This window comes from Zootoca vivipara, chromosome 4 (genome assembly GCF_965207765.1).
Source record: "Zootoca vivipara chromosome 4, rZooViv2.hap1.1, whole genome shotgun sequence".
NCBI lineage: Eukaryota > Metazoa > Chordata > Lepidosauria > Squamata > Lacertidae > Zootoca > Zootoca vivipara.
The window spans coordinates 79,975,869-79,999,063 of NC_142587.1; the positions used below are offsets into that span (position 1 = coordinate 79,975,869).

The 23,195-nt window shown below is 42.8% G+C and overlaps 1 protein-coding gene across 9 annotated transcripts in view; it reads left to right on the forward strand.

Annotated features, from left to right (window-relative positions):
- ATP8A2 (ATPase phospholipid transporting 8A2) overlaps positions 1–23,195 on the forward strand; it is a 325,668-nt gene that overhangs the window by 230,942 nt on the left and 71,531 nt on the right. For all 9 annotated transcript variants that reach the window (XM_060273823.2, XM_060273822.2, XM_088668267.1 and 6 more), the window contains 3 exons: positions 1,401–1,462; positions 2,241–2,297; positions 7,327–7,434. In XM_060273823.2, coding sequence (XP_060129806.1) covers positions 1,401–1,462; positions 2,241–2,297; positions 7,327–7,434 — 227 coding nt within the window. The remainder of the gene's footprint in view (positions 1–1,400; positions 1,463–2,240; positions 2,298–7,326; positions 7,435–23,195) is intronic.

A 23,195-nucleotide genomic window follows, 5' to 3' on the forward strand; every position in this document is an offset into this window, starting at 1 on the left:
AGCCCTTATGGGCATTTTAATAAAATTTAATGAATTGCTATGCACCACCCTAAAAACCTTTAGATCGAAAGGCAGAATGCAAACTTAAAGCATATTAACAGTAATAATAACCATGATAAAATGATAATTAATGGTGGATTTGTTGTCGTCATCATTTCATTCAAGGAAGGGCATAATTCCCTCTTTCAGGCAGCGATCACCTTGCAGGTTGTGGCTCTAGGTTTCTGCTTTAGATCAGCCTCACCTAGGCAGACATGTGTCACTGGCTGCCATGCTGAAGTGAGATGGTTGTGTAATCCTTCTGAATTACAGCCCTTTTTGGATTAATTTGAGAATTCCTACAGCTGCCATATGTTCCTTTTTTCATAGGAGCCCTTCTTCTTCTTTCCTCAGCAGGAGCTAAGCACGAATAAACTTGGCTACTTGAAGTATTGCCAAGTTTGGCACCTCCATATGTTAAATTAACACGTATTTGCCTTTTTTTGTGTGTACTTACAGACAGGAGAAAGGGTGTTGGAATATAAGATGCCCAGTCCCTTTTCGCCATTAACACCCTCCAATAGCTTTTTAAGATAGCAGCTATAGGCACTAAAGGGAGGGTTTTTGCTTCTCTTCTTTCTTTTGGTAATCTTTGGGGTAAAAAAAATATCCCCTTGCTTCAAAGGAATCTGAAATAAAAGCACATATAGCAGGACTGCATCTGTATGCAGCACAGTGGCACGAAGATGATGTGGTAACTGGAATTCTTCATCTCCTGTAGATATTTTGATTATTCGTTCTTGGCAGGAATTCCCCGTTCTGCTCAAACAACTCCTAATGTGTGTGTGTGTGCGCGCTATTTTTGAACATTTAATAGCTTCAGCATTGGCTAAGACAGTCATTGTACACTATTTGCTTCCAATGTGCTGCTTTTGAAAGAGCTTTGAGAAACCCAGTATGCAAAATTTATCCTCCCTACAAAGAGAAATCCAGGAGACATGTTTCAAAAACACACCAGGATGTTAAAAGTGTGTTCAGGCTCATGCTGAATGTTTCCCAGTCGCTTGGTTACCTTTCACTACCTTTGCAGAAAGGAATGATGTTGTTCAGGCCGCACCACCAGTTAAATGTGAGCTGGCATGTTTACATGCACCTTTCTAATGTTTATTTCCCTTAGTTTTCCTTTAATCTGTTTTTTAGCTCACCCGCTCTCTTTTTCTTCTTAACCCAATCTCCTCTTTAGTTTTAAGATATTCTGTGAATTGAGATATTTTAAAAATTGCTCACGGTTGCATTTTACTTAATTTTGTTCAAACTGTTTGAAAATCTTAAATAGCCTTTTTTAAAAAACAAAACAAAACAAGAATAACTCATTGGGCAAATGAAATATTTAATATTTGTTATCTTCTTCTTTTTTCCAGATGCGGTATTTGCAAGTGGCCAAAGTGTAGACTACCTGTTTGTTGGAAATATAGTTTATACGGTAAGTTGCTAAAATTCAGCTACAATACTGCACATGGTCTTTGTTCGTGTGGCTGAACGTCTGGTGCTGAGCATTCCCCATGAACTGGTATTTCCAGCATATACCACCTCTTGACAGTGGAGGCAGAACATAGCCATTGATAACCTTCTCTTCTATGAATTTTTCTAATCTTCTTTTGAAGCCATCCAAGTTGGTTGCTGTCACTACCTGGGAGTGAATCCCCCAGTTTTACGATATGTTACGTGAACCTTAACCGCATACCCAGGTTCAAACGATATGCTAAGCCAAGCCTGGGCTTAGCTGCCATGGTGCACTAAGCTAAAATGACCCAGAAGGAGTGAATCAAATGTGAGCTCCTCTTTCAGAGCCAGCGTGTTTGCACACTCCCGTTGTTTGACTTACAATCTTGTGCAGACTTGGACCTTGTCCACCTGGCTGAACTGGTGCTGAGCGTTTCCCATGATGCCACTTGTACACGACAGCACCTATCCAGGATCTCTGGGCATTCCCATCAGGACATGTATTACGCCATTTTGAAAACAGCTTCCTTAACCTCCCTGCTGTACTCCTGAAATGTGTTGAACACACTGCAACATTTAAAAGTAAAACGGCACCTGTTTCCTACATTGTTGAGCTGTGATGTGCTTGTGGGCATTCACAAGATTTAACTATTGCTTTCTTTTTGAAAAGCCAGAGAGGGCGAAGCAAGTGTGAATGGGAAATGCATGCTGGGATTAAATGTTTCTTCCAACATTTCTCTCTCCCTCTACCTCTGCAGTATGTTGTGGTGACGGTCTGCCTGAAAGCTGGCTTAGAAACCACAGCATGGACAAAAGTAAGTATTAGAAATGTTTCAACCAGCACTCCCCCCCCCACCATTCCTAATATTACTTGAGCAAAGAAAAGGAAGGCATATATTATACTTATACAGTGGTGCCTCGGTTTAAGTACACAATTGGTTCCAGAAGTCTGTACTTAACCTGAAGCGTACTTAACCTGAAGCGAACATTCCCATTGAAAGTAATGGAAAGTGGATTAATCCGTTCCAGATGGGTCCGCGGAGTACTCAACCTGAAGCGTACTTAACCCGAAGTATGAGTGTAATTGGTTCCGGAAGTCTGTACTTAACCTGAAACGTACTTAACCTAAGCCAACTTTCCCATTGAAAGTAATGGAAAGTGGATTAATCCGTTCCAGATGGGTCCGTGGAGTATTTAAACTGAAAGTACTCAAACCGAAGCATACTTAAACCGAGGTATGACTGTATAGCACACCAGAGAAGGAAGCCTTCCAATTGTTTGCATACTCTTTGACACACATAAAATATCAGAACGATTTCCTATTACTGTACAGTGGCATAATGCAGTGCTATTTGCCACTGCGTATTATGCTAGTACATGCAGTCTGTGAAAGACTACTTACTGCACTGTGGCCTCTGGTGTGTTGGGTAAGATCTTGCAGCACTGGCATCGCTGCAGCTTACCTGGACCGGGGGGGGGGGGGGCATGGCGACTGCAAGGACAGCGGTGCACAGACAAACAAGTGGGAATGCCAGATTGGGCTCTTCCGGTGTGTCCATACAGCCTTAGCGTCCCCATTACCCTTCCCTAGCCCTGTGCACTGAGCTGCAGCAATACCAGGACTCGCCACACTGGCCGCCACACTGGCTGCTACAGATTACATTTAACACATCCCCACTGGAAAAAAGGATATATTGGTGTATGCCTAGGTGAATGCTAAACTCCCCAGGTTTTCTGCTCTGATGACACGGAAGGGGGGGTGCAGTTGATTTCTGCATAACTTGGGATCATTTATTGAAATTAGTAGCACCCTCCCTTCACACACCATACCAGGGAAATAAAAATGTGGTAAATGGTGTGTTTGTGTATGTGCTTATGAGTGGAAGAGGAATTTGAGCTGGAGGTATGAAACCAGGAGGTGAGGTGTTTTCCTGGGTTATTTATCATTCTGAATTTGGGGGAAAGATGTGGCATAGCAAGTATGTGGCACAACTGCATTGCTCCTCCCTGCCCTTTCCACAATGGAGGGCGAGCCTCAAGGAAAATGAAATATCTTTCATATACGTCCTTGTGCATTGCTTTCAAATATAGCTTAACCAGCCTAAGCCCACCCTTTCAAAAAGTTTATTTGCGTACCAATCATATTACTTAGGTATACGGTGCCTTTTTAATTCTTACTAAATGATTAATAGCATGATGCTTCTCTTATCTAATTCCACTCCCCATGACTGAAAATACAGCAGTTACTGACCTTCTGCTATCAGGACTCAACCCAAAAAGGCTCTGGTGAAGCATTTTGGGGGAAAAACACACACACACACACGGAGAGAGTAATTTTGAGGAGCATTAAAAAAAAATGGTGTTTTTCCTTTTCTTTTTTAAAAACTTGATTTGTAAGTGTGCTGCCTTCATGCTTCTTCTTCTTTCTTTTTTTAAGTTGCCTTTTCTTCTAAGCCCACTTCCCAGTCTCTCACACACCACTGCTGGCAAGCCTTATTGTTTCAGCTGTGGCTTACTCACTCTGGGAAAGACTTCCTCCGAGCACTTGAGAAGTATTGAGAGCGTGCCATCGACTTAAGCCTCACCTCCATCATCGGGTGGATTGGTTACATTCAGTTTAGTCTCAGGAGTGAGAAACTCTCACTGCTGAATGAGAGGATAGGATAGAGGGGAATGAAACGCTTGGATAAATAAATTCGGGCGGAGCGCACAGTAGCCGTTGCTCAATGCAGCAGAGAAGAAAGGTCTCCAGTTGTTTGCATGTTCTTTGACATGCACGGAAGTTCAGAACTGTTTGCTACTACGCTGGAGCAAAACAGTGCCCTTTGCCACGGCGCATTATGCAACTACATGTGGTCTATGAAAAAGCTACTGGGCCGCAGAAGCTGATACATTAGGGCAAATGGGGCACCAACCTCAGCCTGCCCTTGGTCAGCCTCCACTTCCTGCTTACAACCAGCCCAGGATGTGACTCTGCCTGTCCGCTCTTCCACCTCGGTTTCAGTGTTGCCCTTGTAAAACTCAGCCAGAAGGAGGATGGGGACAAAACTACACTTAGTTGGCTCTGGCTGTCATTGGCCAAGGCTTCAGCTCCACCTCCTGTGGGCCTCCTTACCTGCCGTTCCTGTCTGTGCCAACTTTTAAACACCTGCTAAAAACTTTTCTATTCTGCCAGGTCTTTGCAGGCAATTAAGACTACATCCTTCCCCAATGGTTAGCTGGTGCCTGTTTTTAACATTTTTGTGGCTTTTTATGGTAGCTCGCTGTGACTTGTTTGCCAAGCATTCTGAGGATGAAATCACTTGCATCCAACAGGATGTTGACTCCACCGTTATAGCAGATGAATCTTGAGAACAACAACAACAACAATGTATACCCCGGCAATCTGACTGGGTTTCCCCAGCCACTCTGGGCTGCTTCCAACAACATATTAAAAATACAATAAAACATCAAACATCAAAAACTTCCCTAAACAGGGCTGCCTTCAGATATCTTATAAAAGTCAGATAGTTGTTTATTTCCTTGACATCTGCTGGGAGGGTGTTCCACAGGGCGGGTGCCACTACCGAGAAGGCCCTCTGCCTGGTTCCTTGTAATCTCGCTTTTGACAGTGAGGGAATCGCCAGAAGGCTCTCGGCGCTGGACCTCAGTGTCCAGGCTGGACGATGGGGTGGAGAAGCCTCCAGAGCAGTCAAGTCCTGTTATATTGGATGAGTTTCAGTTAGTAAGGCTTGAGGGTGTGGTCAAGGTGCCTGGATTGGTCAGGGCAATGACCACTTGCGCTCTGAGCTGATAACAACTAGTAGGGAGGGGACAGCTGGCTGGGTCAGAGATATGATTAATGCCTCCTTGTGAGAGGAGGTGGTCCCCGCTTGCTTAAAGGAAGCAGTTGACTCTGCCTGTCATCAGCTCTGGCTCCGCCCACTGTTGGTGTTCCAGCCAATGGATGCCGGTCTTCAGTTAACTCTAATGCAGATTTCCTGCATTTGGGAAGGTCTGGATAAGATGACCTTTGAGGTCACCTCTACCACCAACTCTGTGATTCTGCTACTGCATAGGCATAGGATTACACTGCTGGAATTTCCAGAATTAAAAGAAATGTGTGTGGTTTCTTAATTGTCAGTTTTTACTATGTTATAGTGATTGGGATTTTGTATGTTTTATCAGTTTTTCTCCTTAATCATGATGGTGATTTTGATTTAGTTTACTATCGTTAGAAACTTTGGGAACCGTTTTCAGGGAAGAATTGTTTTCAAAGCTGAGAAACTGTCCAAGGGCTTTAAAAATAAACAAAGCTTGATGTGGGTCCCATGTGGTCCATTCAGTGAAGAACGCTTGTTTTCAAAGTACTTTTTTTAAAAAAATGAAAACGAGTATTGCTATTATTCTTCCAAATATACTTTAAGGGAAGAGTCAGCAAACATCCTGCCGCTTAATGCTTTTTACCATTCCAAAAATTAACATCAAAGCCAAAGTATGATATAGACATATTTGAACAGGGAAAAAAAGGAAAGAAAAACTTGTCAAAAATGCTTTCTGTGTTTCCAAAAATTAACACAAAAGCAAGAATGGTGTGTGTGTGTGAGAGAGAGAGAGAGAGAGAGAGAGAGAGAGAAATATTCAAAATACAGATATTTCCCTGGAATCCAGGTGTAATTCTGGGTATGTTCCAAAGCACACTGGTTTGGATTGAGTGTAAATTTATTGCATTTACATTTCTAAATTGCATTTATATATCTCAGCTTACCCCTGGTCGGCTTATCACTGCTCCTTACTGGGGGGGGGGGGCACAGGGGTTAGAAGAGGAGCAGTAATGCACCAGCAAGGTCAGTGTGGTACACACACAAAGCTGGGAACCCTGGACTGGCTCTGCCAGTGCACTTAACCCAGTGGTTCCCAAAGCAGGTGGTACCACCCAGGGGTGTGAGATTGCCGGGGGTGTGCGCAAAGAGTCAGCGAGGTGGCTAGAGGGCACTGGAAGTGTACCTTTCTATCAGACTTTGAAAAGCTGGGATCACTGGATCAAGTTCATCAGTCTCGTTGCATTAATGAAACTACAGTGGTACCTTGGTTTAAGATATGAACAACTTGGATAAAGAACGCTGCAAACCCAGAAGTAGGTGTTTTGGTTTGTGAACTTTGCCTTGGAATAAGAACATGTTTCGCTTCCTGTTGAGTGTGTTCCCTTTGTAAATTGAGTCCCCCGCTGCTATGGGAAAGCACACCTTGGTTTAAGAACGGACTTCCAAAATGGATTAAGTTCGTAAACCAAGGTACCACTGTATAAAGTTTTGATTGGATTTTGAATAAATGTGCCATTAACGGTCACAGTTTTGGATTTTATTGTGTTGTCCTTGGCGGGTTGTGCAAAGTGTAATGCTGAATAATTCTTCTCATGGGAGGCACTGGGGGATGAGGCTGTGGAACCAAGCGAGCAATGACCCATAAATGTTTGGGAACCTTACTGCCGCTGTCCCACTGGGACGAATGGGCGAATCCTACCTCTGCTGCCTCCTACCCTATCCCTCTGAGCTAGATTCTTGGAGACAGGGGAAACATCATGCTAAGAACGTGGTTGGCTTAGGGCTTTGTTTTGTTTTTAAATGCCTGGGATAAGCTAGCTTTGAAAGCAATGTGCTGCCTTTCGCAGAGAAAGGCTTTTAACACAAGACTCTTCCAAGCCGTTTAATCAATCTTGCTGCTGGCTGAAAATAAAGCGTGTTAGACAGCCCGGAGTGAGACTGGCAAAAGCCTTAGGTGGAAGTAAAATAATACCTGAGAGTCAAGTGTGGGAGCAGGAGGAGGCTGTGCTGTGTGTCTTGATTTGTTTCTCTTTCCTTGCAGTTCAGTCACTTGGCTGTTTGGGGAAGCATGCTGCTTTGGCTGGTCTTCTTCGGAGTCTACTCCACCATCTGGCCCATCATTCCGATTGCACCAGACATGCTGGGGCAGGTCAGTCCTTGGTCCACAGTGGCAAAAGAGCACGTGTGTGTGTGTGTGTGTGTTTTCTCAAGAGCAAATATGCTTTGAGAAGTGGATCGTTTAGAGCGCCCAATGAGATCATCCACATTTAAGCAAGCTGTTGGGTTGTGGGTTTGTTTTTGCTTTCAAAAGGATTGCTCTGCTCGGAGGTTACTTGAATTTTGTCAATAAATATCCTTATTGCAAAATTATGCACTTCTTGGGGGGGAAAATCAATTGATTACATGAGATCTAAAATTTGAGACTTTGATCCAAATCAAAATAGGCCATAACTTTTCTCCACCCTGTTTTTTTTTAATATTTATATTTTATTAAGGTGATATCAGTTAAAAGAAATAAAGAACTTTTCTTCACCCTAGATGAACAGGCAAAATATCATGATCCTATGCACGTATACACAGGAATAAATCCATGGTATTCAGTGGGACTCCACCCTGGGTGAAAGGGCTTGATTGCACAATCCTAAACATGTCTACTCAGAAGTAAATCCATGGTATTCACTGGGACTAATTCCCAGTACAGTGGTGCCTTGCTAGACGAATTTAATTCATTCCACGGGTCTTTTCTTATAACGAAAAATTCGTCTAGCGAATCCCATAGGAATGCATTGAATTTTTTTTGAAATTTTTTTTGCCCATAGGAACGCATTAATTGAATTTCAATGCATTCCTATGGGAAACCGCGATTCCCTAGACAAATTTTTCGTAAAATGAATTCGTCTAGCGAGGCAACCTCCGTTATAAAAAACCTTTCGTTAAGCGGAAATTTTGTTAAGCAGGGCATTCGTTAAGCGAGGCACCACTGTAAAGTATGCACAGGATTGTAGCTGACATCACCACAGACAGCATTGTTGTCCTTCAGACGCAGTACAAATCAAAAGTGCACCAAATCACTATGACCATGGCTACGGTAGTTAAAGAAATATTAATCCAATTAAATGAGTTTTAATCAACTGATTAATGTATTATACCCACATTAGTCTGACTGTGACTGAAGCAGTACTCTTGAAGGGAGAAAATACATTTTAGAAGAGGCACTCCTTCCTCCGTGTTAGTGAAGGAGAAACTACTTTTCTAAGATGGTGTCCACCATCTGCAATTTTCAATAAGTAGTTGGTATTATTATTTTAGTTGTGTTACCTGATCAATCTGGGTGTTCATTTAGTTGCTTGGCAAGTTTTTAATCAATAATTCGAATTGAGTTGATAAATTAGATGTTGCACCCCTAGTGTAAACCCCTAGTGTTGCACCCACGGTACAAAGACTGCTGAAACAAATGTTCATGGAAGTACAAAAAGGGAAAGCCGGGTGCCCTCACTGCTCTTTTTCATTTGAGGCCTCCTTTGAAAATGCATTTCACCTAGGCAGGATATTGTGGTTCTGGTGGATAGAATCCTGGCTGATACGTTCGACATCAGACACATGCATTTCTCCCAGTTACGAGCATGTATCTATGATCAGGATTTGGCCATACATTAATCCTCTCCAGTGCTTTTTTTCTAGAAAAATAGGTACTCCCCATGAAGTTGTTACAGTAAGTGCCACTTACAAACAAAGAGGTGCCGTTACTGCGTACCCTTGAGGACCCCCTGAAAAAAGCACTGATCCTCTCTCTATATGATTTCCTGTTTCGTGGTTTCTTTTACAGAATACCATTTGCAAACTAAATGTTTACTAAAGCCACATTACGTGTCATTTCTGATTAAGTACCCAGTTTTCCCGGTATTCTTTTTCTCTGAGTTGTCTAAGGGGCTGGAAATATATCTGTAAAATAAATTACTGGGTGACCATATCCAAAAGGGAGTACTTACCCTTCAAATGTTAGTGAGGTTTTGGATTTGTTCCCTCAACGTCTATTGAGTTCCAGGTGGTGAAATTCTCCCCTTCGCTGCCATGATTTCAACCTTTGGAGAATGGGATGTGGGGGGCAATAATGAGCCTGTCAAAACCACTCAAGAGTCTGATGGAAATGTGAAAAATAGGAGACTCTGGGGATATATATGTGTATGTGTGTATTTAATAAATGAAAGGTGAAATACTACAGGGAGTAAATCCAAATGAAAAATGTGTCGTTCCAGCAAGATAGGACCAGGACACCATTTAAATATAAAGAAATGCACTATAGATATATTTGTTCACTTGGTGGCATTTTTGTCCCGTTGGCAAAATGTTTTGTGCTAGCAGGATGTTGACAGCAAGAAAACGCATAAGCAAGTTGCTGGTAACTTTTGTTGCACAGCAGATTTTGCGATCTGTTCCGCTGTGGGTTTCTGCTAGTGCAGTTGTTGTACAGCTCAGCAGATGGAGGAGGCAACCCTCCCCTTGACATCTCTGGCAAGCAGATTTGTGGGTTCCTGTAGCACAGCGGGAGAGCAGGTGCTTTGTATGCAGAAGGTCCAGGTTCAGTTTCCAGCATTGCCAGGTAAGACTTACAAAGAATCCTTGCTGGAACTTTAGCTGCCAGGCATCATCTCCAGGTAGAGCTGGGAAGAACTTGGAGAGCTAGCTGGATGGACCTTGGTGTTAGGCAGCTTTCTTTTACGTCCGCTAACTGGCTGTTTCCTACACCTCCTGTCCAAATATGCTGGGGAGAAGAGTAGTTACTGTATCAGTACCAGCTGGGGAGAAAAGCAGTTCTAGTGAACCAAGCAAATTAATTTTAATAAAAACCCATTCCTGTGTATTAGAAAAGTGCTCTAAAGACAGTTTTGTAAGGTTACTTATCTTGTAATTCCATCTAATAAACAAGAGAAACTCTGCAGCCATTCTCTATCAAATCTGGTAGCGGTCTAATAAATATTTCATTGTGTTGCGGTATAAGATGCCATGGACAGCTTGATTGCTGTGGACAGCTTTCAAGGGTGAGGAGCGAGAGTGACAGCTGACAGGACAAGGGTCTGCCAGCCTGCTTATGACGAACAGAGACAAAACCAAATTCCTTAGACGGCATTCCATGGCATCTTCATTATGCTTCGTTGTGCTATTTGCATCACCAGTTCTAATTCAAATTTCCATAAATAAGGCTGAAATTTGATTAGCACCGTGCAGAAGTAAGAAGCATTTTTTTGTTGCCCATGAACGGTAGGCTCATTATTATGCCCCTGCAAATAGGTCAGCTTTTAAAACAGGGATGAGGAAATTGATGGAATCCTGCTTTTATTTAGATCTTTGCTGAATATTCTACAGTTTAAATTTCAAGTTAATCATAGCTGTTTTGCTGGGCAGGAATAATTGAACCCCCGTTTTTAATTGTGAAGATGTTTACCTTTCCCTCATCAATTCAATGCCATTGTTTCCCATGGGTGCTGCTTCTTCTTTCTTGGATCTTGGATCATAAGAACACAAGAAGAATCCTTGATGGATCAAGTCAAAGCTCATCAGGTCCTGCATCTTATTCTCACAGTGGCCAACCAGATCCATAGGAAGCCCACAAACAGGATTTAAGTGCAATAGCGCTCTCTCTCCACAGGATTTCCAGCAATACTGCCTCTTAACAGTGGAGGTAGATCATGTAGAGAATGACATGGGTGTGTATCTCAATGGACAGATGCAGATAATTGAGAATGCTTCCTCGATCAGTAGCAAGGGGTATCCCAGCTAATCAGAGATCATGTTATGAACAGGTTGTAGTCATAATGCTGCATATCCAATCAGTTTTGACTAAATAATGATGTCCCTGAGGGCCATTCGGGGAAGAACTAGTCAGGACAATATAAATGAATGTGCCAACATTTATCCAGAAGCCTCACAAACTGTCCAAATATGGGAGACGTTACCCAACAATGCTGGAAAAAAAATTGTGAAAACCTGTGAGTAATTTGAGCTGAGCCCTAATTTTATTGCAGCTACATGGGGGAAAAAACTCTGACACAATTGTGGTTAAACATCTGCTCCAACACAACACCCAGGTCCCAAAGTAAAGAATACAGTGCTAATAGCATTGAGTTTCTGTGTGAATATTTCAACGAAATGTTTTTCTAGTTAAAAAATGTAATTTAATACTCATTGGATTTCCCGAAACAAATGATGTCTTGAGATATGGCATTAAAGCCTCACTGGGGCTAAGGCAATATTTTATATTATTTTCATTCCGACCACAAGAATTACGCTATGTGTGATTGAATGAGGTCATTAATGTAGCTCAGTATTGTAGCACTGTGCTCCTAGATCGGTAATCAATTACCAGATACGTTAAAAGGCTGCTCATCGTCTAATCAAGAATGAAGAAGCGATCGGGGAGAAAGGGATTCTGTCCAAACATACAGAGCACTTGGAGCGTTCATATTCCTTTCAAGAATTCCACTCCGTCATTGAAATGTCAGGATTTGGCTCCCAGGACTTTGCACTGCAAGTGAAGCAGGGTTTTAAAATACAAGTCCTCTGAAAGGAGGCTCATAAAAATTAGATGTAGGAGGTGGGATGTATAAAAGCCGCATCAACTTTCAAGAGCGTTCTTGCAAAATCTATTACCGATATTCAAAACCAACTACACTGAGCCCATGATAGTCCACAGCTGAGAAAGAAAAATGGCTCATCTTCCTCAGAGACACAACATTCCCTATACTAGACGTATTCAAGGGAGAAAGGTCTTAAAAGCAAGACAGGAAGCAGACACCTTGGGGTAGATTCTGGTGGTTATCTTTAAAGCCCTAAATCAGGAGTAGTCAAGAGGGTGCCCTTCATATGTTGTGGACTACAACTCCCATCATCTCTGCCCATGGGCTGTGCTATAGCTGGAGCAGATGGCAGTTGCAGTCCACAGCATTTGTGATGACTACCCCTGTGCTAAATGACTGGGGACTCAAATACCCGAATCCTTGCATATTGCCCTGCCTGCATATTAAGACCTTCAGCAGAGGACCTCCTCAGAGTGCTATCCATTGCTGAAATTATGATATACATGCTTTAATTACAGAGTCTTTTCTGCTGTGGCGCCCCAGGTTTGGAATATCCGTGATTCAAGTGGTGGTGTTAACTGAAATATCTAAAGGACCACCCCCTTCCCCCCAGACCCTCTCAGGTGCCAAGGCAGGCAGAGAGGACCCTCTCGGTAGTTCTGCCACCCTCAAGGGATTTCTCTGTGGCAGCTCCTAAATTGTAGAATTCCCTCCCCACTGAGGCGCATCTAGCTAAAGATGTAAATATTTACACCAAAATAGACAGGCAGACAGATTGGGGCCTACCCTATTCCTTTGACTGTTCCTTGTTTTAAACTGATAATAGCAGTGTTGTTTTTTCAAACTATTGTAACCAACCCTGGAATCTTATGGTTAAGGATAGGTAAGGACTTGAATAAATAATCATTATCATCATGGCATATTTTGGGTGCCAGATTAAGACATTCAGGTTTTCCCAGGCATTCTGAAGGGATTGCTTTTATTTTCAGTCTGCTTTAAACAGAAAATAAAAGGCTATTATCTTTTAGTTTGTATTGTTTTATGGTGGATTTTGTTTTTACTGTGTTTTTGTTGCTGTTTTTGATCTGTTTGGCTGAAGGACAATTTAGAAATTAAAAAAATAAACAAATATCCTAAAGCAGGGGTGGAGAACCTGTGGCTCTCTGGTGTTGTTGGACTGCATTTCCCATAATTCCTGGGCATTGGCCATCTTGGTTGGAGCTTAAGGGAGTTGAAATCCACTAACCTCTTAGAGGACCACAGGTTCTCCATGCCTGTTCAGGGAAACACTCATGAGAAAGAGCCCATTTAGCCTAGCTCAGTGGTTCCCAAAGGGTATGCCATGTAGGAGAGGAGAGGATGGTGCGTGTGGTGGGAAGATTCAAGGACAACCAAACAAACATTTAAACATTTCATTGTAGCGTAGTGTAGTAGCAAACTAATTGTTTTATAATTTTTGGATGTCCCATGATCATATTATAAAGTAGTTGTGTTCTTCTGTGTTATAAATCAAGCTAGGGGTTGTTTCTTTTTGCTTTCCAGTGTATTTCTTATCAATAAAAAAAATCGGTGTGGCGCGAGCAGATTTTTCTTCTTAAAGCGTGGCCCAGAGAAGGAAGTTTGAGAACCACTAACCTAGCCAGTAAATGGAATAGAACTAGCTGAAGCTAGTCAACGGGGTCAGAAGCCTCAGATTTCAGTTCTTAAAGAGATTCACAGCTGAGATCAAGAACTATTTCCCCATCTTACTCTTCCCTTTGTGTGTTGATAGAGCTGCTGAGTTAGGTGCTCCATGAGAGCTTTAAGCTTCTCTTTGAAGCTTCTGACATGAGCCATCATGGAAGACAGGATACAAAATTAGATGGACCATTAATATGTTCTGGTTTGGTAATTCTCGTTTCCCTTTCTTAGTACGAGCTTCTCGTGTTTTGTCATGGACTAATTTATTTTGTTCCCAAGCCGCAAAGGTGATTTGTATTGCTCAGAAAAATGACCGGGACTCTTTTTAAATTTTATTTTAATGTTTCCTTTATGTAAGCCTTTTAAAAAGGAAGTTTCATATACTGCACCACAGCTAGCCTTCAATATGAAGTATTTATTGGTTCTGAGGGATTTCATTCCCCCTGAGTGACACGTTGCCTAGTCTTTGTCTAAGAAAAGATTGCACTTACTCAGTCATCCTCTTGATCACAGGTCGCTCAATACCTTCCACCGTTAAGCCAGTGGTTAGAGCTCCATATTTGACCACCCCTTTCTAGCCATTTTTATTCTGTTTTATATCCAATTTTCCATGTTCTTCCTGACAGAGAGAGAGAAAAAATGATGCTCAGAAAGAAAACTGGGAACTGAATCAGCACTTCTTCTTTCCCTCACTCCCACAAAGCAATTTCTGGAAATGTGAAGCCATCTCTCTCTGATCCCAAGTGCTTCCCATGGGTAGTGTTTAACCAGGGGTTCAGACTGCATACGATTATTCTTCAGAAGTATGCATCTGACCAGATCACTGGTTCTACATATGGAATAACTATTATTGCAAACAAATGTTCCTATGCACTAGGTATGGGTGCCAAAAGCACAAATCCTTACATATCTTATTAAAGCGAAGCTGCCAGACTTCCATGAACACCGGGGGGTCAATCGCTCAGTGGCAGATCACGTGCTTTGCATTCAGAATGTCCCAGGTTCAATTCCCAGCATCTCCAGATAACCCCATCTGAAAACTTGGGGAGCCAGTGCAGGTCTCTCTAGAGAAAACTGAGCCAAGTGGACCAAAGTTCTGACTTGGGAATAAGGCAGATTTCCATATCCCTATCCCATTGATTTTTAAAGTGTGGTGGTGAGGGATTGTTTCACCTATGGAATAGGCATCACTAATTTCCCAAACTAATAAAATAGATACTATGGGTTATCTACTCTGGGACGCAGGTGGCACTGTGGGTTAAACCACTGAGCCTGGGGCTTGCCGATCGGAAGGTTAGCGGTTCGAATCCCCACGATGGGGTGAGCTCCCGTTGCTAGGTCCCTGCTCCTGCCAACCTAGCAGTTCGAAAGCACCTCAAAGTGCAAGTAGATAAGTAGGTACCACTCTGGCGGGAAGGTAAACGGCGTTTCCATGCGCTGCTCTGGTTTCACCAGAAGCGCCGCAGTCATGCTGGCCACAGCTCCCACGGCCAGTAAAGCGAGATGAGCGCCGCAACCCCAGAGTCGTCCACGACTGGACCTAATGGTCAGGGGTCCCTTTACCTTTACCTTTATGGAGTATAAAAAGCGCTAACCATGTCCAACACACTTAAAATAGCACTACAGTGGTACCTCTACTTACGAATGTTTCTACTTATGAATGGAGCTCCATCCGCCATCTTGGATGCGGTTTAGATAGGATTTTTTCTACTTACGAATTTTTTCTCCCAATGCATTCCTATGGGATTCGACTTACAATTTTTTTTGACTTACAAATGTGTGTTCGGAACGCATTAAATTCGTAAGTAGAGGCACCACTGTACTTTTTTGCAATTCAATCTTGAATGTATCCTTGCTGAGAATCTTCTTTCCAGAGACACGCAAACAGAAAATTGAAATGGTGTTGCTTGTCCTTACCTTACACAAGAGGGGCCTGCCTTTCATGAGGGGGCAAACAGCAGATTCAACCACAGGGGGTGCTCTTTCAGGCCACCTGACCCTGAAACCAGGCTTTTCCATGAATGTACTTGGCCAAGGAACTGCCTTGTAGAGCCGCTAAAGGGGGCTCCTTCAAGAGAGAGGGAAAGAGATCGCTCTTAGCAAACACTTCCTGTGCAACTCAGAAGAGGCCAAGGATTCTGTGGGGAGATGGAACTCCAGCTGTGTCCTCACCCAGCTCTGTCATGTCTTCCAGGAAAGGCTGGAGATTCAACTTCCATCTTCCATCTAAACCAGGCTTAGGTAACCAGCTGTTGCTCCTGGAAACAGAAGTAAGATCCTTTCCATTAGCTTCAAGGGCTATCTTCAAGGGAATGTAGTTGTTGCATTGCTTCTTTTCAGGGTTTTGTATTGCTGCTTTTAGAGGTGGCTAGGGATAGCCAGACCTGCCAGTTTTGAGTTCTAAAAGTTTCTCATTTTTCCAGTCTTGAGTTCAGTTCTCCCCATTTCTACTTCAGTTTGCATTAAAAAAAAGCAAAACATGAAAATTAATCAAAGTTTTAATGTAAATTCCTAATAGACATTTTGAGCATTTGCTATGTTCCCTCATATTTTTCTTGTCACTTTTTCTTTTATTATTATTATTATTATTATTATTATTATTATTATTTGAATTTATATATCATCCTATACCCAGAGGTCTCAGGGCTGTTCACAGAACAAAATCAAAATATAAAACCACAAAATATATAATCAATATAAAAAAAACCAATTCCCCCCCCCAAAAAAAAACCCCACCACATTTTAAAAGGGCATAGGGAAATTCTTCTTTTCGGCTCAGGTTTTCTGGTCCCAACAATTACGTTTTTGCTCTTTCAACTTCTCGTGCTTTTATAGTGTTTGGCAGCAGCTGGGAAATTGGCCGTTCCAACTGTGGTTTGTTTTGCGTATGATCGTTCACATTTTATGCAGCAGCGTGGACATTTCAGTCCATGGAAACTCTTCATTCGTGTATTAAGTCAGAAATCAGATTTCTGTCTACAGGCACACAGGCTTTCTCGTCCCAGTCTTGTTTGCTTTCATTGCTAATGGTCTCTGGTCTGTTTGATGTGGCTTTCAAACTTTTCTTGGACTGAACTCTAGGCAGGCAGATCAGCATAGCATAATGGATGGTGCGTGGCTTTGTAAAGATGTATGGAAGGGATTTCGGTGGTTCTCAAGCTGTGAGCTGGACTTACTAAAGAAGTAATGGCTGTACCTGGTGGAGGATGAGAAAGAGCTTTTGCCTGCCTGTCTGGGCTCTTGCGCGCGCACGCACACACACACACACCACACACACACCATAAATTGTTGACCTTGGTTAAGAAAGACCTTTGGGAGTGATGTAAATGGAAGTTATCTTTCTTGGCTAAGGAAAACACTGTGTGTGCTTTAATTTGGCTGGGGTGCAGAGTGCTGACTTCTAGTCCACACACCTGTTATTAATCTTCACAAATGCACTGTAGAAGACGGTAGGCAGCCAGTGAAGACTCAATTCTTCCCTGCCTCGGTATGGACCCTGGGGAAACATCTTGCCATTTTTCTTGGCTAACCGGATAGCATTTCCCAAAGGAGCCAGAATATTGCTCCCAGCAAACAGAAGGGAAGCAGCACAGACTTCTAAACTTGATGGACACTGATTGGTTCTATCCTGGAAGCAGGAGCAGTTTATTGTGCTGGTTGAAGAGGAAGCGCACATTAATTTCTTTGAAGGGTGCTCTTTTTCATTATATAAAGCTAGAAGGAGGGGCATGGGATTGTGCAAGGGTGCCTTGGCAAACATTGTCTGCATTGCTCTTGTGCTGTTTTTAAGGGGATGCCTGTAAATCACTAGTAAATAAATAAATAACAGGTGCTCTAGTTGATCTTGAGATTCTTCATTTCTGCATTGCTGATTGATAGCCTGAAGGCTAAACTACATGTGCCATTTATCACATTCAAGCTTTCTGTTTCACAAATTGGCAGGTTGGAGGGGGGGGCTCCAGTTGTGATGTACAGGGGGTTGGGGGGTATTAGCCCTTTGCTCTGGATTTGCCCCGCACCTGAAATTTGCACTGTGTGTGTGTGTAAAAGCTCCCATTTCCTCCAGTGGGAGCTTTATTTGCAGTGCAAATGGTATGCATGGAGGGCCCAGTCTGGATTGAGATTCCAGAGGTTGCAAAAGTTTTAAGTTCTTTTGAACTCGATGGTCATCTAGTCCAACCCCCTACCTGGAGAAGATTGGGATTGAACCTGGGATTGACCAGATGCCATGTGTAGACATGACAAGGCATCCAAATAGCATGATAATTTTATTGTTTTGTGTGCATTCTTTTCTACACATCAGCAGCGTTTCTGTAATTCAAAACAGACCTGTGTAATGGCAGAAAACAGTACATTTTCTGCAATGACCAAAAAATAAGTGATACTTCTATTGATGAGATTTAGAAATGGAGGAATCTGTCAGTATTGGTTTCCTCATTTTTCCCATCTTAAATTCACTTCCCCACATTTCTGCAGCAATTTGGAATTCTTTTTTTTTTAATTACAGTCGTACCTCGGGTTGAGAACACCTCGGGTTATGAACAACCCGGGTTACGAACTTCGCAAACCCGGAAGTATTTTCGCTGCGTGCGCAGAAGCGCCACGCGCCTTTGCGCATGTGCAAAGCGTGAAAATAGCAAAAATAGCGCTTTGCGCATGCGCAAAACGGCGGTTCGGGCCCTTTTCGGGTTACGAACTTTTCGGGTTACGAACTGCGACCCGGAACGGATCGCGTTCGTAACCCAAGGTACCACTGTATTCGTAAAAAAAAAAAAATCCTCAGCATCTCAGCACATTTTTTTTGCAAGCAATATCCCCAAAAGTAATGCATTTTGTCTGTTGTTTTTGCTAATATATACTTTTTTGTACACATTGATTGGAGATCTACACCACAAAATTAGGAAAGGAGCAAATTTAAAAGGACCGTTGTCTTTCAGTTTAAGACAGCAGAGAGGGTGGCACAGTGCAAAGGCACTGGTGGAATCGCAGGATCGGCTCTGCCAGTGCATTCGCAACAAGAGGACCTTGCCATGCCTTCCCACTCACTCTGTAGCTTCTGGAAAGGAGCAGTGTAGCAACAAACAGGAAGTCAGCTGTGTGGCCACGCCCCTTCAGGCCATCCGCCACTGAGAATCTACATGATTGTATTGTTGTTGTTGTTTAGTCGTTTAGTCGTGTCCGACTCTTCGTGACCCCATGGACCATAGCACGCCAGGCACTGATTGTATTAAGAGTGCATAAATGTAATTGACACATGCTATTCCTTTTTTAGGTGTTTTTTTTTAAAAAAAATGTTGGCTCAGACTTTTCAGATTTGTTGTGGTTTGATTTCTAAGCAAAGGGTGTAATTAGCTACAGTATTCTGGGAAATAATGGTGTTAGCCGAAGCCTTGTTTGGGAATAAGAAACCTCTGATTCAACGTGGCAGAACATGTTTGACTTTACCCTCTCTAGAGGTGGATTCCTTTTTGTGCTGAACAACTCTTTTTCCTTTTTTTCTTTTCTTTTTAGTGTTTGGGGTGAGGGGAGAGGTGTTGTTGGGCTATTCATGTCCATGATGTTCCCAGGCTGTAAAATGTTGACATAAGCCTGTACAGTTTCTTGTTCTGCATACAATTGCTTGCTTTCTTCTTTCCTTCTTCTTGCTCCCTTGCTGAAAGCTCTCAGGCTTTGTTCCAAGGATTGCAACCAAAGGTATATAATGTTATAACACACAGGAGGTCTGTTGATTTCATTGTACAAACTTCAGAGGAGCGTTCATGCGCTCTGCCTTTGACATCAGTTGCGGGAAATTCTTCATTGCTCTGTTCAGTGCAATAAACAGACCTCCTGTATGCAGCCGTCTCCTATAAGGAATCCCCCTTGGTTTTTGCACACGCTAAATTAAGAGCCCTTAGACTCTTCGTGGAGAAATTCAGGTTCTTCCAAGAGGGAACAAAAGAGGATATGAGCAGGGAGGTGGAAAGTGGCTGAAAGCTATAGGAACCCTCCAGACCTCTTGATCTGGCCATTGGTACCATCCAGGCTGCCACCACCCTCCCTGAGTATGTTTGCCTGGCAGGAATGCAACATTGAACACCAATAATGCCTCTTGCTTGCCTGGATGGAGGATAGAGAGGGATGTGTGAGTGTGGGGGGAAAACTCGCCTATTGTCTAAGGCAGGCATCCCCAAACTTCGGCCCTCCAGATGTTTTGGCCTACAACTCCCATGATCCCTAGCTAAGAGGACCAGTGATCAGGGATGATGGGAATTGTAGTCCAAAACATCTGGAGGGCCGAAGTTTGGGAATGCCCGGTCTAAGGGTTTGTTGTTAGCATTTGTCTTTCTCGAGAGACAACGGAGTGCACCTCCAGGGGTGAAGTCAAACCGCTGCATTAGCAGCACCAAAGTGGCACAAGCCAATCATCTTAGGGATTCCGCTCTGGATTTGTGTAGGGTTTACTCTTTAGCCCAGGCATCCCCAAACTGCGGCCCTCCAGATGTTTTGGCCTACAACTCCCATGATCCCTAGCTAAGAGGACCGGTGATCAGGGATGATGGGAATTGTAGTCCAAAACATCTGGAGGGCCGAAGTTTGGGGATGCCTGCTTTAGCCTTTTCTTCTCCCAAAGATATCCTGCAAAGCAGCAGAGGTTTAGGATCAGAGTGTTCCTTCTCCTACCTTCCCAGGTTGACGAGCCCCATCTGCCCCTTAATTCCCTCTACAGCATGTGCAGAAACCACCTTCTTCACCATTGAAACCCATTATTGGTTTTGTCCACTGAATCCACCAGAGCCTTCCTTCGCACGCAGAGAAAATCCCTAACTCGCCAAGGATTTAAGACCTATCAGCTACCCTCACCTGATTTAGTTGGCTAGTTGAAACTGTTCCCGGGGTATGTCCACTGTCACACGCTGACAGCTTCTAGGAGCCACAGGTGAGAGCAGGATAGGGACCAAAGGTGGACAAGCTATCCGGAAGGAGCACAGTGTGTGTCCCATCAGAGGTACTACCCTTCCTCTAATACCCCATAGAGTTACAGTCACATGTATTGCTTTGCTAACTTTTGCCTCCGGCCCCAGCAACCATCGGCATGTGGCCCTCAGGAAGTTTCCCAGAAGGCAATGTGGCCCCTGGGCCAAAAAGGTCCCCCCACTGCTCTAGAACTCTGCTTTTATCTGAACTATGTGTGTGATGCTTCATATTGACTTTGGGAAAATGCCCTGTGAAATGCCCTGTGAGATGACAAGCCAAGAGAGATGCCTGCTGAGGAGCCTGATGAAAGGTGTAAAAATGTTAATTTAAATCAGACTGAGCAGGTAGATTCCTGCTAAGCCCCTAAGTGTTCAGTATAGGTTTTTTAATAAATGCAAAACAACATCAAACCTATGGTTACGTAAAATACACTCAACAAACACACAAGACGTAACCGGCTGTGCTCTTACATAAATAAAATATATTTTTCACTATATCAGATAACTCAAGAGTTCATCTGAAATGACTCATAAAGTTCAACGGAGTAAGCAGAAGACCCAGTAGATCAGTTCATTCACAGATCAGTTCATTCACAAGCGCCACACATTTACTACCGTAGTATCTATTCCACCAGTGTCTTTGAATGTCCATAAAATCCAAAAAATCCACATGGGAGCTTACTACAGTTCCACGGAATCCTTTCACAGAGTCTAGACAAGGATTTCCGGAATATTGGCCTTGTTTTGCCATCCTGGGCTTCATCAGTTGTACAATTATAAGTAATGCAAATAAATACAAAGTCGTAGTTTCACACATTTTAACAGGAAGAATAATATACCGGTAAATACTATAAACAACTGTACATACCATATGTGATGTGACAAGATTATGGATCTTATGGCATGTGGAGTTTTTTGGATTTTATGGACATACAATGATACAGGTGGAATAGATACAGTACTAGTAAATGTGTGAACCTCATGAATGAACTGATCTACTGGGTCTTCTGCTTACTCCGTTGAACTTTATGAGTCATTTCCGTTGAACTCTATGAGTTATTTGATATAGTGAAAAATATATTTTATTTATGTAAGAGCACAGCCTGTTATGTCTTGTGTGCTTGTTTAGGCTTTTTAATAAAGCATGCCTTAAGCAGGCTTGCGTGGACGCAGTTTATATGGGCTTGAATGGGCTGTGAAGAGCAGAGTCATTACGGCCTTGATCGCCGGACACGCTTTAGACTTCCTCCTTTTAGATGAGAAGAGAAATTGCATGCACCAGAGAATAAATGTCAAATGGAGCAAAAGAGAAACAAGAGACTTTGCCTGAGTTAAATTATGCTCATTAATTCAATTTGAGCCAGGAATGTGTGTAAATAAACCCTGGCAGCTGTAGCAGCTCTCATTTCTGCAGGGCTTTGGCAGGAATGCAGAGGCCAGTGGCCACAGAAACTGAGCTCCCCTTGAGAAGTTGCAGGCAGACAGCTATGCAAGGACAGTGGCAGAAATCGTGGTTGGTGAAACGATTGGAAGAACCATTTTTAAACAACAACAACAGCTGCCTAGGAAAACAATGGTTGAGCGTCAGGCAGGTAAACAAAGGCAGGATATTTGCATCCGCCTGCACTTAAGTCCAGCCGATTGGCTTACAAACTGGTTGCAAAGCTAAACTGATTTTTAAATGGAAAATTTTAATTGATTTTAACATAGCAGGAAGCGATTAGTTCTTTTGAAGATCTGTGTAGAAGGCTGTCATAGGTGCCAAACATCTATCATGTTGAGCCAAACAAAACTCTGTTCCCAAACCCAGGCCTAGTAAGTAATACCAGTTTCAATCACTGTATCTTTGGTATCCAGTGAGTCTTACCCCTTAGTCATGGTTAACTCCAACCAGGGCTTAGCACATATTTTCTCTAGTATGCATTCACCACTGAGTTCCAACATAAACTTTCATTGGGATTAAGAAGGGAGAGGGGGAGACTTCAAGCAAGAGAGGAAAGGGTGTGCACAATCCCAACTAGAAACATTACAACATGTTGCATGCCATTCATCACATCATGTGGGCTGTACTGGCTATTCTTAACTTTAATCTCCTGTAGACATGACTCTTCCATGTTGTGCACCATTCGTTACTTTCATATAACATAACCATTCACACATGTATTGCCTAAAGAGAAATGGCAAGCAGGTGTGTGCGTCAATGACTTCTTTTCCTGAAAAGATGCTACCAAAAACAATGTTTAAATTCAAAGGATTTAAGAATGAAATGGTGGTACTCCTCTAGAAACAGTGAAGGAAGTAGAATTGTGGTGGAACCAGGAGTTTTGTTCATTTGGTGATGTGCACTTTCTTCAGTGGCAGCCGCTACTGTAAATTAGGGTAGATCAGGCCATGTTTATGGATTCTAATTTTTCTGCAGCATTTCTGGCAGTGTTGTCAAGGACGATACAGCCAGGAGCCAAAGAGCAAGAGAAGACCGTGGAGTCCATTGTAGCAACTGATTGAATTTCTTAAGGCTGCTGAGCAACTCTGCTCACAATTCAATAATTGCTTGCATTTTACTCTCTCGGTGTCCGGCAGGAATAGCACAGCAGCTGCAGCAAAGCTGCTTCTGCCAGACTGATGCTTCAGCAGCAGCACTCAGTGTTTTTGATGCTAAATGTGAATTGGTTCCATCCAGATTAGCTTCATGCATTGCC